At 34.3% G+C, this 16604-nt stretch overlaps 2 protein-coding genes across 5 annotated transcripts; one reads left to right on the forward strand and one right to left on the reverse strand.

The window, feature by feature from the left end:
- Positions 1-3329: 3329 nt before the first annotated feature.
- Positions 3330-6351, forward strand: LOC140823213 (protein ETHYLENE INSENSITIVE 3-like). 2 transcript variants are annotated; one of them, XM_073184420.1, is made up of 2 exons: positions 3330-3501; positions 4179-6351. In XM_073184420.1, exon 2 carries the CDS (start codon positions 4274-4276, stop codon positions 6083-6085), a length of 1812 nt encoding a protein of 603 aa, XP_073040521.1. In that variant the 5' UTR covers positions 3330-3501; positions 4179-4273; the 3' UTR covers positions 6086-6351. The 2 variants fall into 2 exon arrangements, with proteins under 2 accessions (XP_073040521.1, XP_073040523.1); XM_073184422.1 differs by lacking the exon at positions 3330-3501 and adding an exon at positions 3524-3722.
- Positions 6352-9509: 3158 nt separating this feature from the next.
- LOC140823214 (protein FAR1-RELATED SEQUENCE 3) lies at positions 9510-15955 on the reverse strand. Of its 3 annotated transcripts, none has more exons than XM_073184424.1 (6): positions 15804-15955; positions 12748-15079; positions 12571-12657; positions 12079-12228; positions 10659-10775; positions 9510-9947 (listed from the first exon to the last, which is right to left on the reverse strand). In XM_073184424.1, the coding sequence occupies exons 2-6, from the start codon at positions 14983-14985 to the stop codon at positions 9903-9905; spliced, it is 2637 nt and encodes an 878-aa protein (XP_073040525.1). In that variant the 5' UTR covers positions 14986-15079; positions 15804-15955; the 3' UTR covers positions 9510-9902. The 3 variants fall into 3 exon arrangements, 2 of the variants coding, with proteins under 2 accessions (XP_073040525.1, XP_073040524.1); XM_073184423.1 differs by having other exon boundaries at positions 15694-15948; XR_012116165.1 differs by lacking the exon at positions 9510-9947 and having other exon boundaries at positions 10734-10775; positions 12731-15079; positions 15694-15951.
- Positions 15956-16604: the final 649 nt, after the last annotated feature.

Consider the following 16604-nt stretch of genomic DNA (forward strand, 5'->3'; position numbering starts at 1 on the left):
ATCATAATTGTTTGAATATATATATATATATAATAAAATTAAGTTTCTTGTCAAAGAAGAATGACTTGATCTTACTCATAATTATCATGAAATTAATATTTTTTATATAGAATAATATTTTTTATGAGTTGAACCAGATCAAAAATTTATCTAATTAAATTAATTCATAAAACAATATCACAAGAAATTTATACATATATATGAGTTGGTCTCTCGTGGGACGACTATTATTTGATTTGATTCGTAATTACCATGAAATTAATATTTAATATAAAATAATATTTTTTTACGAGTTTAATTGGATCAGAAATTCATCTCACAATATATAAGAAGAATATTTTTTATATGCATGGAGGCGATAGTCCCAAAGTCATTTGAAGTTATCACCATGGCATCATAATCATTTTTTGACAAATGAACGATGTCGTATTGTGAGACGGATCCGATTGGATCACCAAAAAGTATTACTTTATGTAAGGTTATTTTTGTGTGAAATTAGGCTAACAGTCTCACATTTATGTGAACGTTCACATGAAACACTCTATTTTTATATGTTTACTTGCTTATATACCACACTCAGATATTTTTTAGTCAATATATTTCACTTGTAACAAATAAAAATTATATATATAATATATATAATATAAATTATATAGAGTTTTGTTGCTCCAACTGGGCTGGGCTTTTCAATTGCTAACGAACTTATTTATTATAACAAGGTACCTAACTTCAATCCAACTTAAGCCCAACCGAACTTGCAGAACCGTGTAAGGAATCCAAAAGCATTTCTCCTCTCTCTCCCTCTCTTTTAATACCACAGGTTCTTTCTATTTTCTTTCTTTTTTTTTCCTTCCCCAAATAGGGTTATTACTAACTTAGTATTTATGTGGCTTAGAAAAGGTACATTATCGCACCACTTATCATATAATTCAGATGGGTTTGAAAATTTGTATGAGATTATTGTACATATTCGATTATCGAATCGATTATGTAAGTACCGATATTTGGTAGTTCGCAAAAGTTGAGCACAAAACCTACAAATACTTTGTATCATAGTATTTTGTTTTTTAATGTCAATTAACATATAAGTTGGCCATGTCAAGTAAATCTTGTAAGTCTCATAGATATTTGTTCGTGATACGAGTCAACCATGTCATATTTACAATAAAAAGTATTACTTTTGACATAAAAAACAATATTTTTTCATTGGTAACCAAATAGAACATTCGTCTGCGAAAATGACTTGTGAAATCGTCTAACACCAGTTTTTATGTTATTACCAGAAATATCAGATCAATTATTTTGGGAAGAAACTTTTTGAGTTGAATTATGAGGCAGAAGATAAGGCATGATGCTTGATAGACAACCCATGTACAATGCTAACCTTTTTATGTGTTTAGGTAGAGTGAAACTATCAACTTGTAAACCTACTTTGTCCATATCCAAAAAACCCATTAATGGCATTATTACAAGCAATTTGCATTCCACCATAATTGCTTCTAAAACATCATAGCTCCACCATCCACTTATTTCCCTTTTCAATTCTTTTTTTTTTTTTCTCTTCTACTTAATATGTATGTCCCATGTCTTAATTTTTAATTCCATGGGGCCCGTTGCACTATATACTTGCTAAGTGGTGATAAATGTGTGTATAGTTTGTAGGGTCAATTTCATGTTTCCTCCATAATCAAATTTCGATTTGTGAATTGTATAGGGGTTAGTTAATTTTATGATCAGGAGTTTTCGTTTTAACGTTGATTTGATTTCACGTCACCGTGTCATGACCGTGTTATATATATTCAAAAGAGCCATATGACTTTTTTGTTTTATGTGAATTAATGAGATTAATCTGATGAATTGTTATGCTGACGGTCAAGATTAGTAATGCATATCTCTACATTGGTACATGAATATTAGTTGGTGTTAATAATTACCCATTAATGCAACAATGCGAGTGTTCTAAGAGAAATTTATGTCACATCACTGTGTCATGACCGTGTTATGAGAGTGTTGATCCAATTATGATGACTATTCTCGTGACATCTTATTGTTTTTAATTTTAGATAGTTTTTTTAAGATCTAATTTTTTAAAAAAGATTTGTTTGTACTAAATTGATATTAATTTTTATAATCACTTTCTTGTTAGAGTCACGTCTACAATATGATAATAGTTATAGATTTATGCTTCAATGTTAAATACTACATTTAAATTAATATTTTTTTATGGGAAAAAAATTTCATTTTTGCCACCTCTTAAACCCATTTTTTTAACATAAAAAACCCATTGGAGAAGTGGTTTTATTATAGGCAAAAACTTGTGTGAGACGGTCTCACGAGTCATATTTTGTGAGTCAGATATCTTATTTGAGTCTTCCATGAAAAATTATTACTTTTTTATTGCGAATATTGGTAGGATTGACCGATATTACAGATAAAGATACGTGACACCGTCTCACAAAAAACCTATTTTTTATTATATTTGAGTCCCGAATTCGAGATCCCGCTCTAAATTTGAGAGTTTGAGGTCATATAAGCTATAGATACAAGTCGTCTGCTGTCAAATCCAATTTCGTGGCTCCGATTTGTTAACATGTTACAAGAAACTGAAAATATGAAGCTATTTGTCATGCAAGACGCATCGCACAACTTTCCAAAAGCGTTACCAATATCAATTCATTCCTAAATTTACTACATTCTCCCAAGAATCAAAATAGTTAATTAAAAATTACACAAATAAATATATAATAGGAAAAAGGCAGAATTACGGGATATGTATTATCTTGTCAATTTATTTACTAAATTAAAAATTCTCAAATTAAATTTCCACCATTCAAAAACAATATTTTTTTTTTTATCTTTCAATAAAATCTACATTAATGCAATTTTTTGTATAAGTCCGTTCATTTTGAAATATATTATTATATATATAAACAAACAAAAAAAGAAGATTCATCAAGAAAATCACACACACACACATATATATATATATATATATGTGTGTGTCTTTCAATCGTATGTTTTCCAACCATCTTATCAAATAGATGATTGACGACTCATTGATAGACATTGTGCATGATCGGCGTATCAAATTTTGTATATATATATTTGTGCGTGTGTAATAACATTAAAATAAAATGCTCACGCAGAGTAGAGTGTCCTGATTAAATGAATTGCTTATTACCAAATATTTTTACATTCACTCAAATTGATAAATAAGCACAGTAATTAATATTTTTAATCTTTGATTTCTTACCAAGTGCCGACATTTCCACCTCCCAATACAGAATTCCAACCACTGATGCTGTTGCTTTATTATTTTATTGAGGAAAAAATAAAAAATAGTATACATTTCAAATCTCTCCCGAGTCCCATCATTTTCCTTCTCCGGTTGCCACCCTCTTTCTTTCTCCTACTATCACTATTTGTATAAAGGGCCAATTATTATTTTTGTGCAAGAAAGGAGTTGAGTTGGGATTGAAATTCACATGAAAAGCCTGTGAGGTAGAAGCCAAAAAAGAAAATGAATTATTTGATAATTTTAAGGATCTTATATTTTTTTTTATTGCTACTTTGGTTGTGTGTTTTTGTTGTTTATTGCTTTGCGTGGTTTAGTTTATGATTTATTGTTCTTTTTGGATTAAAGTTCAAATCTTTGACGGTTTTGGGGTTTCTTTGATCCATGGTTTCCTTTTTTCTTGGAGGGTTGTTCTTCAGGTTTTGGTGTGAGTTCTCTTCTTGGTTATTTGTGGTGCTTATTTAGTTTTGGGTATATGATGAAGATTTTGGATTTAGTTCACGCGATGAAACTTCTAATCTTTGAAAAAGAACTCTTCCGTGATTGGTTTTGAGCTGTTGAATAATGAATATTCTGGTGTTTTTGGTTTCAAATGATGTTTGTCTGAACCCTCGACACTAATTGAGATGTTTTTTTAGTTCTTGAGCATAGTTTTCCCAGTTATCTTTTGGGATCTGTGGTTTCTTTGTTTCATGGAGTTCATGTGCTTTACGTGTCATGCTATTTTGAGTTTGTTTCAGCTGTGATGCGGATGTTTATTATGATGTAAAATAGAAATCTGGCCAGATTATAAACTATTTTGATTCTTTATTTTTTTCCATGGGTTTTGTATTTTGGAGTTTGCATTTTGCATTGATATACGGGACACTTGTTTTTGATCCAGGTGGGAATACCATGGCATTTAGTTGAATCCATCTTCATATATATTACTGAATCTCGCGTTTGGTTCAAAAAAGAAGAAATAGTTCGATATTTGCGATGATGATGTTCGAGGACATGGGGTTTAGCGGCGATCTTGATTTTTTCTCCTCTGCTACGATCAAGGAAGCAGATGTGTGTGATCCGGAGTCTGAGATACCCGAGCAAGTTATGGAGGAGGACTATACCGATGAGGAGATGGACGTTGATGAACTTGAGAGGAGGATGTGGAGAGACAAAATGAGACTTAAAAGGCTCAAAGAAATGAATAAGGGGAAAGAAGGTGTTGATGCTGTGAAACAACGGCAATCCCAGGAACAGGCGAGGAGGAAGAAGATGTCGAGGGCGCAGGATGGGATCTTGAAGTATATGTTGAAGATGATGGAGGTTTGCAAAGCTCAAGGTTTTGTTTATGGAATAATACCCGAGAAAGGCAAGCCGGTGAGCGGGGCCTCTGATAATCTCAGGGAGTGGTGGAAGGATAAGGTCAGATTTGATCGAAATGGACCGGCTGCTATAGCAAAATACCAAGCAGATAATTCAATCCCAGGAAAGAACGAGAACTCGAATCCGATCGGCCCAACTCCACACACGTTGCAGGAGCTCCAAGACACAACCCTTGGCTCGCTTTTGTCTGCTCTGATGCAGCACTGTGATCCTCCTCAGAGACGTTTTCCACTGGAAAGAGGCGCCCCACCTCCATGGTGGCCGAGTGGGAAGGAAGAGTGGTGGCATCAGCTCGGTTTACGGATGGATCAAGGCCCTCCACCATACAAGAAGCCTCATGATCTGAAGAAGGCATGGAAGGTGGGGGTTTTAACGTCTGTTATAAAGCACATGTCACCTGATATTTCCAAGATCCGGAAGCTGGTTAGGCAGTCAAAATGTTTGCAGGATAAGATGACAGCCAAAGAAAGTGCAACTTGGCTGGCCATAATCAATCAGGAAGAAGCCTTGGCCCGAGAGCTTTACCCTGATCGTTGCCCGCCTCAGTCCTCTTCTGGTGGAAGTGGAACGTTCACTTTGAATGATGATAGCGAGTATGATGTTGACGGAGCCACAGATGAGCCAAACTTCGAACTGCAAGAGCAAAAACCAATCCCTATTGATTTGCTCAATATCGGATTGGACAGATTCCAAGGCAGGCTACCGGTTCAGAACAACTTGGACTTTTCTAAGAAGAGAAAGCTGGGCAATGAACTGAATGTTTTGATGGATCACAAGATATACACTTGCGATTTTCTTTCGTGTCCTCACAGCGAACTTTGTCGCGGTTTTCAGGACAGAACTTCGAGGGACAATCATCAACTCTCTTGCCCTTACAGACATTCATCTGAGTTTGGTGTTTCAAACTTTAGCATAAATGAAGTCAAGCCAGTCATCTTCCCACAATCTTTTGTCCAGCCAAAATCAGCCGCTCTACCTGTAAATCCTACTCCGCCATCCTTCGATTTATCAGGACTTGGTGTTCCAGAAGACGGGCAAAGGACAATAAACGCTCTTATGTCGTTCTACGACAATAATCTTACTAAGAACATAGATACAGAAAATGCTACTGCGACAAATGAGCATTCTGTTCAGCAAACTATCGTCCAATGCCAACAAGATGGCTACCTTCACAGTCAAGGGATAGCAATTGACGGCAGAATTTTTGACAATTCCAACGTCCCAACTAATCCTTCCGTGTTTCATACAGTGGACAGGTTCGACCGCAGCAAGGTTATAAATCAACCTTTCAACTCCAATATGAATGAAAATTTCCAAATAATGTTCAGTTCTCCGTTCAATATACCATCCACGAATTACACCGGAGGTTTCTCCGGATCAGCAAGGGATAACATGCCAAAACAGGGTGCTACAATATGGTACTAAAGGATTGCAGAGCTTGTATCACCAACTATAATTCTAGTTTATTATGGTTCTTTCTTCACAATGAACTCGTAAAAGTTGAGGGACTTGGGCATATTTGCAATCAATACATGAAGTTGAATGGTCCCCTCAAAACATTTTAGACAAGACTTATAGATGTTACATAAATAAGCTTAGCTTAATTTTCATTTTCTTTCATTTTTGAGATTTTCTTGTACTACCACAAGCTAAGGGTTGATGTGTTTATTATGGAATCCAGTTGGCAACTATTTCTTTTTTTGGTTTGGGTATCCAGTTCATTTTCATGCTGGCTGTATTTTGTTGACTAAAGAGGCTATTTTGTCTATTTCTTTTGCCCATGACTCTCTTTATGACTGTGGAGCCACAACATTGCACGTTTGATCAATTTCTGTATGTTGGGATTCGGATGGAGAGTGAATACTGAACTAAATATCTTTGGGGATCCACTGTAAATTCTGTGAAATAGCAGTAATCAACTCTGCTGTCCTGTCCCGTGTTTCTTTTCAACGCTCGTTTAAAATATTTGAGTTGTACAATAATCACAATCTACGTGTTTTAGTATGTTAGCATACACTCGATCATAAAAATGCCATCGAACCAGCAAGAGAACTGGTATGCATCGTTGTAACCAAGGTTTTTGTAATCTGATATGTTGAGTATCTGGATGCTCAAGAAGATTCATGTCTAATAATTGAGGTTTGGTGGTGGCTGGTACATATTCTTTGAGTGCCATTTATGAAAGAAACAGTACTGCATGTGAATATAGTGGAAGAGTTGGAAAAAATTTATTTATACTATTAAATTATGCATACACAATTATAATCATAATTTATATAAGATTTTTTTTTAATTTTCTTAAATGCTTAACTTCATATTTAATTTAATAATAACCGATATAAATCAGCGAGCGGTTATAGTGTAATTTGAGACGGGTAATATTGAAAATAAGTTGCGACAATTTTGAGAAAAAAATGTTGGTATAAAGACAATTTTGGAAATAAAAAATGGTGTCTTCTAAGTAACATATACTTTAGATAATAGTATATATTTTGATTATTTATTTTATTTAATTAAAGACGATTATAATATACTACCCTCGCTCTCTTTTAGGGTGGGTCGACTTTGTTGAGTCAATGAATGATTTTTTTTTTATTTGAAAATTTAAAAAATTCATGAATCAACGAGAACTCACATGATTAGTACAATAGCACAAATAAAAATGTCTAAATTCAAAGTTCGTATATGGTTAGATGGGCTAAATTGCATATTATAATAAGTACTTCATGTGAATCATGTTCTTAGAATTATACCTATTTCATGTTATCCAATAATAGAGTTGACCAACGTATAATCAAAATTTCAAATTTGTGATAAAGATATTCAGTTCGAGATTCAGTTATAACATATCTCCAAACAAAAAAAACAGAGTCGACGTCACTTCACTCGTGATGTACTAGTAGCATATAAATTTTTTCTAATATGAGATAAATATTATGAGTCACAACCAATGAAAAAATTATATAATGGAGTTGACATCTTTGGTACAATGCCACTTACTTTAAAAGTTGTCCTCCAATCAATCAAAGACAAATTATAAATGATGACACATTAACAAATTATTTGACTTTAGAGAGATTCCCACCATTTTGGATCTTGTAAATGTAAGGTAATAATATGATTAAATAGTGACAATTAATAATACTTATTGTTATAGTATAACTCCAATGCACAAAAACATGCCCTTATTTTATCTTTTATTCTTTTAACAATAACAAAGTGCGATGATGCACGTCAACATAATTTGACAAGGTAAAATGTCATTTTTAGTCTTATCTATGTTAAGAATGATATTTTAGTCGTATATTTTTGTTGAATCAATTACATCTATGAAACTATATTTTGACGATCAATTTCAGGGCAAAAATTTGTGTGAGACGATCTCACAGGGTCGTATTTGTGAGACGGATATTTTATTTGGGTCACCCATAAAAAAGTATTACTTTTTATGCTAAGAATATTATTTTTTATTGTGAATATGGGTCGGATTGACCCGTCTCACGGATTATGACCCGTGAGACGGTCTCACATGAGACTCACTCCAATTTCAGTCATTCTCATTATCACTCTCGTCAAAATCATGTAGTTAATTAACTAATGTCATTGTTATTTTTAATACTTACTTTGCTAAACATAACTGCATGTTAGGAGATTATTTTTAACCACGTAATCATAAAAATTTAACATGATATTAGTTAATTAATCACACGATTTAGATGAGGACTGAATTGATTTTGAAATATAGTTTCAATATAAAATACACTTCTAAAAATATCAAAACATCAATATATACATGACTAAAATTGACATTTTGTTTTTAATTAAATCATAATATAATTTATTATATTGAATGTTTGTCAAACCAATAAATTTCATTAGTGTATTACGGGAGTTATATCTAAAAATCAATATTTTAATATGGTTATAAATTATTATTATTATTATAAATAAAATAGACGAGATTTGACAACTCTTTAAGTTTCGATTTATAAAATTATTATTATTAGTTATTTTGTGAGACCCTTATCCAATTCCTAAATTTCTTGCATGATTTATTAATCAAAATAATTTTAATTTACCATAAACAAAAATCCACAATAAATCCATGAATACAATCACAATCATTTCTATATTAGTATAATTTATAAATTATAGTATTTTGAAAATCTTATAAATATTTATTAGATATTATCGAACTCATCATTTTTCTTTGATAATAGTTTTCATATACCTCTAATCCAATATTTTTTTAATATAAAATTTACAATTTCAATTATCAAATAGTTTTATTTTTTAACCCAATCCAAAATTTGTGGCCATTAAACAGCAACATGAGCTTGAATACGTCCAGAAGTATTAAGAACACGAATCGTGGGAACCATTTGATACGTGACATAAAAATTCAAACATAATAAAATCTACTCAAGCATTTAAAAATTCTAAAATATCAATAATCAAACTACGAGAAAAAATTGTTTGAGACAGCTTATTTAGATCATTCATGAAAAAGTATTACTTTTTATACTAAAAGTATATATTACTTTTTACTGTGAATATCGATAAAATTGACCCATAAATAAAGAATCGTGAGACCGTCTCACGAGAAACGTAGTCTCAAATTATTAATCTTTATTCATTGTTTGAACTTTATTTTGTTGGCATCCGTTGCATTCTTATCGCACCCCCAGATTTGAAGTGACATGTTAGGCCAAAGACACATGCAAGGTTTCTTGTTTGCTTCTTTAAGCATCTAAATGTTCATGAACCTGGACACTCACTCTATTTGCTTTGATTCCATTGAACCCAATTATTTTAATTTTCTCTAAACTACTACTTTCTCAGATCCAATTCACCAAAATTTATACTATGAGCTTTAAAAAATTCGAAATCTTTCAGTAACAGAGCATGAAAAACACGAAAAACTTGGTTTCCGCAAACCCATCTTTAAAACAGGATGAGAAAACCACCACCTTCTCTTCTATTTTCTACAAAATTGGTAACAATGATATACAGGATTTCATCTGATAATCTTATAACGTGGAGCTTCTGTAAAATTGGAGATGAGATAACCGGCCTGTTGAGTCCTATTGACACTAGCATTCAAAAACTTAACAGACCTAATAGGAAAATCTACCTTTGTTAAGGTTGAGAGGATGATTCCGAGATAATTTACTCGGTGTTGATTATAGTGGATCCAACCTGCGTCTCAGCTTCGGTGTGAATGAAAAAAAGAGGTGTCGATCTATTTTCGCTGCCTTTTTGCAGCATTATCTTGCTTGGGCTCAACCTGTCATTGCAAGAACATCCAGGGGCTACAAATCTCTCTAAAAAGTTAAAATAATGAATCAGAAAATTCGAGAGCATAAGCTTGCCATGATGCTGCAGAATAGAGAAAGTAACAAACAAATTCCTCTAGAATAAATCACATGAAACAGTTCCGGTTTGTATAGATTTTTGGAGCCTGTGATAACAGCTTCTGTCCCAATCCAAAAATAGGTACCCCAGAAAAAACATATTAGTAAGTAGTAACATTTTGAGAACCGTATTTGGTTAATTAAATTATTGAGCGATCCACAACCAAACATCATGCCAACAAATACCAAAACAGTACGATAAATCAGGTGAAAGGGGAATGCAAAAATGGATCATCGAGGACAAATTTCTTTATTATCAAGTACAATCACATATGATCTTATTTTGATGTTCCTTGGAACTTGGAAAAGAAAAAATAACAGAAAGAAAAAAAACCCAAGAATGCAATACTGAAAAGTGAAGTGGATGAATGAACAAGAAACCAATAGCCTATACACCATAACTCCTCGCTTATTATTGATCATCTGGTTTCTTTAAGGAGCAAACAAAAGCATGTTGAAAACATTGTGGTTAAATTCCAGGTGTGACTAAAAAATCATAACTTTTAAATGAAATGAATAGTTAAAGTTAACCATAAATTCAGCAAAAAGCAGGATATTATTGCCATCAGGAAAAAAATGCTTACTGTATTACACAACTGCTCACGTATGTACGCCATTGATCTCAACATGGCACCTAATGTATCCCTGGATACCTGAAATTTCACCTCTGATTCACCTGAAATCATCGCCGCATCTTGAAGCTGCAGATAAAGGAGGCAATATCAACAAATATTCTGTCACAATAAACAAATCTGATTGTGGTATGACTCCAAATTTCCAGCCCCTACATGATATATGACTGTAACGCATGAATTTGTCCATCTTTCAAAAATGTCCAAAGTAGGATATATCTACTCCCATGTCTCAGATATACAGAGTTTCTATGAAAATTCAACTACAAACCAAAAGAAACACCCAAATTTGGTGGTAAGATAAATGTTGTGTCGCAATGTGGATGAGTAAAATGAGAAACACAATAAATAGTTGAAAAGGTCAGCGAATTCTAGTATAGTATAAATGCTAGGTTTTTGAGTTCGGGTCTGTTTATGGGGTCAAGGAAGCCTTTGTGTTGAGAGTAAATTAACCATTAGCAAATGTTCTCATCCCTCTGGAGTCTGGGGTTATGCAAGGTACACCTAGCCGAAGCTGGCAATCGTCCATCCGAGAATACCATTACTCATATGCAACCAATGCAACAGAAAATTTTCTGTTAGCTAATCAAGTATAGAATTTAGATACCATCCCTTACATTGAGGCTACGTTTGGTTTGAAGGATAAAATAAAATGATTTGGTTTGAAGGATAAAATAAAATGATTAAGAGAGAAATGATAAATAGAATGATTGAAGTAGATAATGATAAAATAATATTATGTTTGGTATGATTGTTAAGAATGAGATAATTAATAATCTTTTGATGAATTGACAAGATTGCCATTCTAATATTATGTTTTGTAAACATATTTTTATTATTATATTAAATATTAAAAATATAATATACGACTACTGTAGACAAAACTCAAAAGCGATTTTCTTAAAAAAAAATTAAATTATTATCAAGCAAAGGAAATGGGTAATAAATATATAAAAACATTGTTTTAAAAAATTTATGGAAGGAAAACGCAAAGGGTATTTTAGGAATAATATGAGTATTTAAAATAAGGATTCTTAGTCCTTAGGTTGTAGGTGGGTTTAATTGTCCACATTTAGTACAACTTAGTCCTTTGTATACATGATAAAATGAGTTTAGTAAAAAATGAACCAAACATGGGCTTAGACTCAAAACCAACTCTTTATCCTACCTTAACCCTCGTACCAAACGTTGCCTTATTACTGACTAAACTCAACATGCATTTCAGTGGACGGAGGCACAAACACTAGTCTAATCAGGGTTTATTTGCCCAATTTACAGGTTACTTTCAAGTTTCAACACAGGAACCTGAGCCATGCAATGCAAAAAAATATAATTTTTAAACGTTAAACACTCATAAAAGAAAAACACAGACCTTCAAATTAATGACAGCAACTTTATTGGCAGGGGTAGAGAGCTGTTCACTGATGTAAGCCATGGATCTTAACATGGGCTCTAATGTGATCTTTGACAACGAAAATTTGACCGCTGATTCTCCTGTAGGACTTGTGCTATAATCTTGCAACTGCGAGTAGCAATCGAAAAGTAAAATAGGAGAGTTCATTCAATTTCAATATAAATTTTGAGAGCATTGGCCCTAGGATTAAACATACATTGTGACAATGAAAATCTGTGACAGTTAAGATGACGTCAGAATGACATCAACACAAAATTTATACATAATCCTGACAAATAAAAACTGTCAGAGATTTGCGATTTAGAAATTGGATCAATGTAGTATCTTAAAATAAGTGCACTAGCAAAAGCAAATAGAAAATAGCAATCATGAGTTGTGAAAACAAGAAACCAAACAATTTAGCTCATTAGTTAGTTTGGAGCACATGATCAATATTGGGAGGAATAGTACCTTCAGATTAATGACAGCTACCCTATCTTCTGATGTTGAGCTTTTATTTTCCATCACCCAAGTCATCGACTTAAGACAAGGAAGAACCTGAAGAGAAAAAGGAATGTAAAAGAGCTTCAGATTTGTTACAGCAAGTAGAAGTTATTTACAATAAAATCACCTTAACATTTGAAGTACCATGTTATCATTGTAACTTTCCTCACGGTTAAGAGATATCGGGGTCATGTGTGAGACATTTTTCTGAATGATGGGTTGACCAGCAGCGCCAGCATCATTAAGATTAAAGTGGTGTATTATTTCGTCCTGTTGCGGCCACAGTAATGGTGTCATATCTCCACTCAATTTGGATGCCCTCCACTCATCATTGTTAACTCTGCTAACCTGTGAACTTGGACGGACAACTTTTGCGACGTTTTTTTTAACACAAGCAACCTTCTGCCCTCCTTCTCTGAGACTAGCAAGTGCTACGCTATATGTTTCTGATGCTATTGCCCCTGCCTCAGCATATCTGATTGCTTCCTTGCACAGATTATTGTACCTCTTTGTCAGTGGCTCCTGACCCTGTAGTTCGACGTGTTCATCAAAAGAAGCACCATCTTTAGCATTTCTAGTCCACCGCTTTAAGATGTAATGAGATGGAAAGGTGAGTATATTTGTTACAGTAAACACTGTCAGAATATGCCTACAAAGGATGCCAGAATAGTCAAACATATGACAGCTGCAGGATGCTTTCTTTCCGGAAATATTTAATGATACAAAATAGGCTTTATAGTCATCCTCAAATTTTGTAACCCTGTAGGTGTCGTTTTCTCCATCACCATCAATCCTACTAGCAGTATATGCAAACGTCTCAACTAGTTCCTCCTGAAATTTTAAGAATATTCTCTTTGTGTACAAATTTGCTGCATGTTTTTCCATTGGTGAAGGTGTCTTCAGCTCTGGTGCGGTGCATAGTGTATCAAAATCAGCTTCAAGTTCGCTCTCAAACGAATTCTCTAAAGCACTTTCATATTGCCTGAAGAACAATGGCAACGTAGTTTGTTGATTTACATAGCCATCAAAAAAAGAGCTCTGAAATTGCTGACGAGGAAAGATGGCAGCAAAGAAAAAGTCTCGGCAATAAGCAGGCACCCATTGCCTGCGAGAACTATATATTGACTGAAGCCAATCATTTCTCTTCAAGTCATATTTGTCAAGGATAGAAGCCCAAGTTGATTCAAATTCCTCAATGGTCTCAGTCAAGTTCAGGCAATCATAGAGGTCCACTTGAAAATTAGGATGAACAACACACACATGAGCCATTTTATCTTGGCCTTCTCTTAACACATGCCACCTGTTAACACAATGTCGTGCTTCTGGAAATACCCGAGCAACTGCTGCCTGTATGATTCTGCCCTTAGCTGTGGTCACAGAGACAGGCGCACGTTCATTCATCGCAGCAAGAAAAGTCTTAAATAGCCAGACATATGCAGCTTCCGATTCATCAAACAGTAGGGCACAACCGAACAAAATTGTCTGACCATGATGGTTAACCCCTGTAAAAGGGGCAATGGGTACTTTGTATTGATTTATTATGCAAATCGTATCGACAACAACAGCATCACCAAAATGACTGTAAGCTGTTCTTGACCTAGCATCTGCCCAAAATACATTAGCAACACGATTCTCTTCATCAAGTTGGATTGCATAGTAAAATCCTGGGTTCTCAGCCTGCATCTTCTTAAAATAATCTAGGAGATTCTGAGAATCCTTGCCTAATGATCTTCTTTGACTAGGATGCCTGGCAGCGCAAACAGATAAGCCGAAGTTTTTGTTTGTATGATTTGATTCTGGAGGCATATTCTTACCTCCACGGTTCATTTCAGGGGGAACATGGTTTCCATCAACAGAAACACGCGTCATGCCACTGGGAATTACATCCCCGCTTTGGTCAGTTTCCACAACATCTTTTGCCGTGGCGTTAAAATGTTTCTGGGGCCTAAAGGAATGCACCTTATCACCTGTAACTGAGTGACTATGCCCCTTGACAAATTTTGTTACAACCCATTTGTCTTGGCCCCTTTCCTCTATTCTGAGCATAGCCTCGCATTTCTCACTAGCCCTTTTTCTGAACTGAATCAACTGATCTCTGGAACATAAAAACTCTAGCGAGGTAGATCTACCATCACCCTTAGATCGATTGCCGTGGATGACATGGGTTCTAAAACCTAAACGTCTTGCATACTCTTCATAAAAAATCCTGGCCTCATTTTCTGAATAAAATTCCATGCCCACATGTGGCTCAGGAGCCACCCCAACCTCATCCTGAACCAGAGAATGTCCATAAGCATTATTTTCTCCACCTTCATTAGAACAATCATCCCCATCATCCATGATGCCCCTGTGTTGACCCACATTGATCAAGTCTATGTCCATACCACAATCACTATTGCATGATCACAACATTCATCACAAATGAAAAAGGACCCTGCAAGCATGTCTATACCGACAGGATCGTGCACTCCTCAATCTGCATAAGAATCAATCATCATGTTCACCATAGTAATTTCGAAGGCAGAAACGAAAACAACTACGACCTCCACAGTTTCATATACCGAACCGACTCTACGAGACATGTCATTCTAAAACCCTCTTCATATCTGGTAGCATAATGAAATATTCTTTTTTTTTTGGTTTAACACAAACAAGCAACTTATGTGACTCTCTCCTATTGGTTTGTAGAGATCCCTTCTTGATGGGAACCATCACAGACCCGATAATTGAGAAGCCTAATGCACTAGTGCGCTAACTGGTTGTCCGCAGCGGTGTAGTGAAAAGTTGCCGCCATAAGTTTTGAACACATCAACTTCAAAACCCACAGTTGAATTCCCTAGAAAATACATAATTCTCCGCCTATCATATCAATCTAACTAGAAAAACAATCAAATTACCCATGATTCACAGTATTGATATATTTAATAAGAACCCACCCTCCACGCACTTCCGGACTAAGTTCTACAAACTATGAAACTGATTAACACCGCGATATAAGCAAAGGAAAAAAAATTCAGAACACGCACATGCCCATTCAAACATCACTGCATAAAATCCATTAAAAACATTAGTGAGGAAAAGGAGACAGACCTCGATCCGAGCTTAATCAGAGAGGTAAAAGATTGGACAGAATCTAATCATAAATGGTGTGAATTTTTGAATTCTAGGGTTTTAGCATTACTACGACGGAGTTGCTGAACCTTTTTTTACCGGCGACGAGGCTGATACATCCATGGATGCCACGAGAGCCTATCTGCCGTCAATTTGTAGTCCACCGTTGAGATTGGTTTGGTTCTTTTCGAAGTTAGATATGCCAATGCAGCCATCCTCGTTTATTGTTCATGAGATTTATTCGAGGCATCAAATCAAATAGTTACTATGACGTCGTCTTTGCGTCAGAAAAATAACAACAAACATATATATACATCAGAAAAAACACATAGATGACTAACTTGTGAAAATATATATGTATGAAAGTCGGATACTATTTGCAAGATGAACAAATTGTTATAATATCCATCTTCACTTTTTCGGTGTAATAATCAAGTCTCTATTTGGAAAAACATTTTAAAAGCACGAGAAGTTTGCCAAACTGATGGAAGAGAAGTTTGACATAAGCAAGATAAACAAATTGACATTTTTCCTAGGATTACAAGTAAAGCAACTAGATTCGATGATTTTTATCAATCAAGCCAAATATGCGAAAGAGTTGTTGGAAAAATTCAGAATAGAGACCTGATTTACAGCAGCTACCTCCGTGAGCTTATCATTCAAGATAGACAAAAATGAAAAGAGAATCTATGTTGAGGTAATCATGTATCGAGATCTTATAGGTTCTTTGTTATACATAACTTTTAGTCGATCTGATATCATGTTTGTCGTAACATTTGTGCTCGTGTTCAATATGATCCTAGACAATCATATTTTTATTTTCTAAAAAAATACTTGTATATTTAAAATGTAACGTCTATTACTTAAAAATGCTACATTTTTTTTTTGAC

This window comes from Primulina eburnea, chromosome 2 (assembly GCF_022965805.1).
Source record: "Primulina eburnea isolate SZY01 chromosome 2, ASM2296580v1, whole genome shotgun sequence".
Classification (NCBI taxonomy): domain Eukaryota; kingdom Viridiplantae; phylum Streptophyta; class Magnoliopsida; order Lamiales; family Gesneriaceae; genus Primulina; species Primulina eburnea.

Excerpts from the sequence above, each read along its gene's own strand:
- LOC140823214 (XM_073184424.1), bottom strand. The coding sequence starts at position 14,985 with ATGGACATAGACTTGATCAATGTGGGTCAACACAGGGGCATCATGGAT. Across the intron at positions 12,229-12,570 it reads TAGCTGTCATTAATCTGAAG|TTGCAAGATTATAGCACAAG; the intron begins GTACTATTCCTC and ends TGCTACTCGCAG. Across the intron at positions 9,948-10,658 it reads GTGAGCAGTTGTGTAATACA|GTTGAGCCCAAGCAAGATAA; the intron begins GTAAGCATTTTT and ends TTGCAATGACAG.
- LOC140823213 (XM_073184420.1), top strand. The coding sequence starts at position 4,274 with ATGATGATGTTCGAGGACATGGGGTTTAGCGGCGATCTTGATTTTTTC.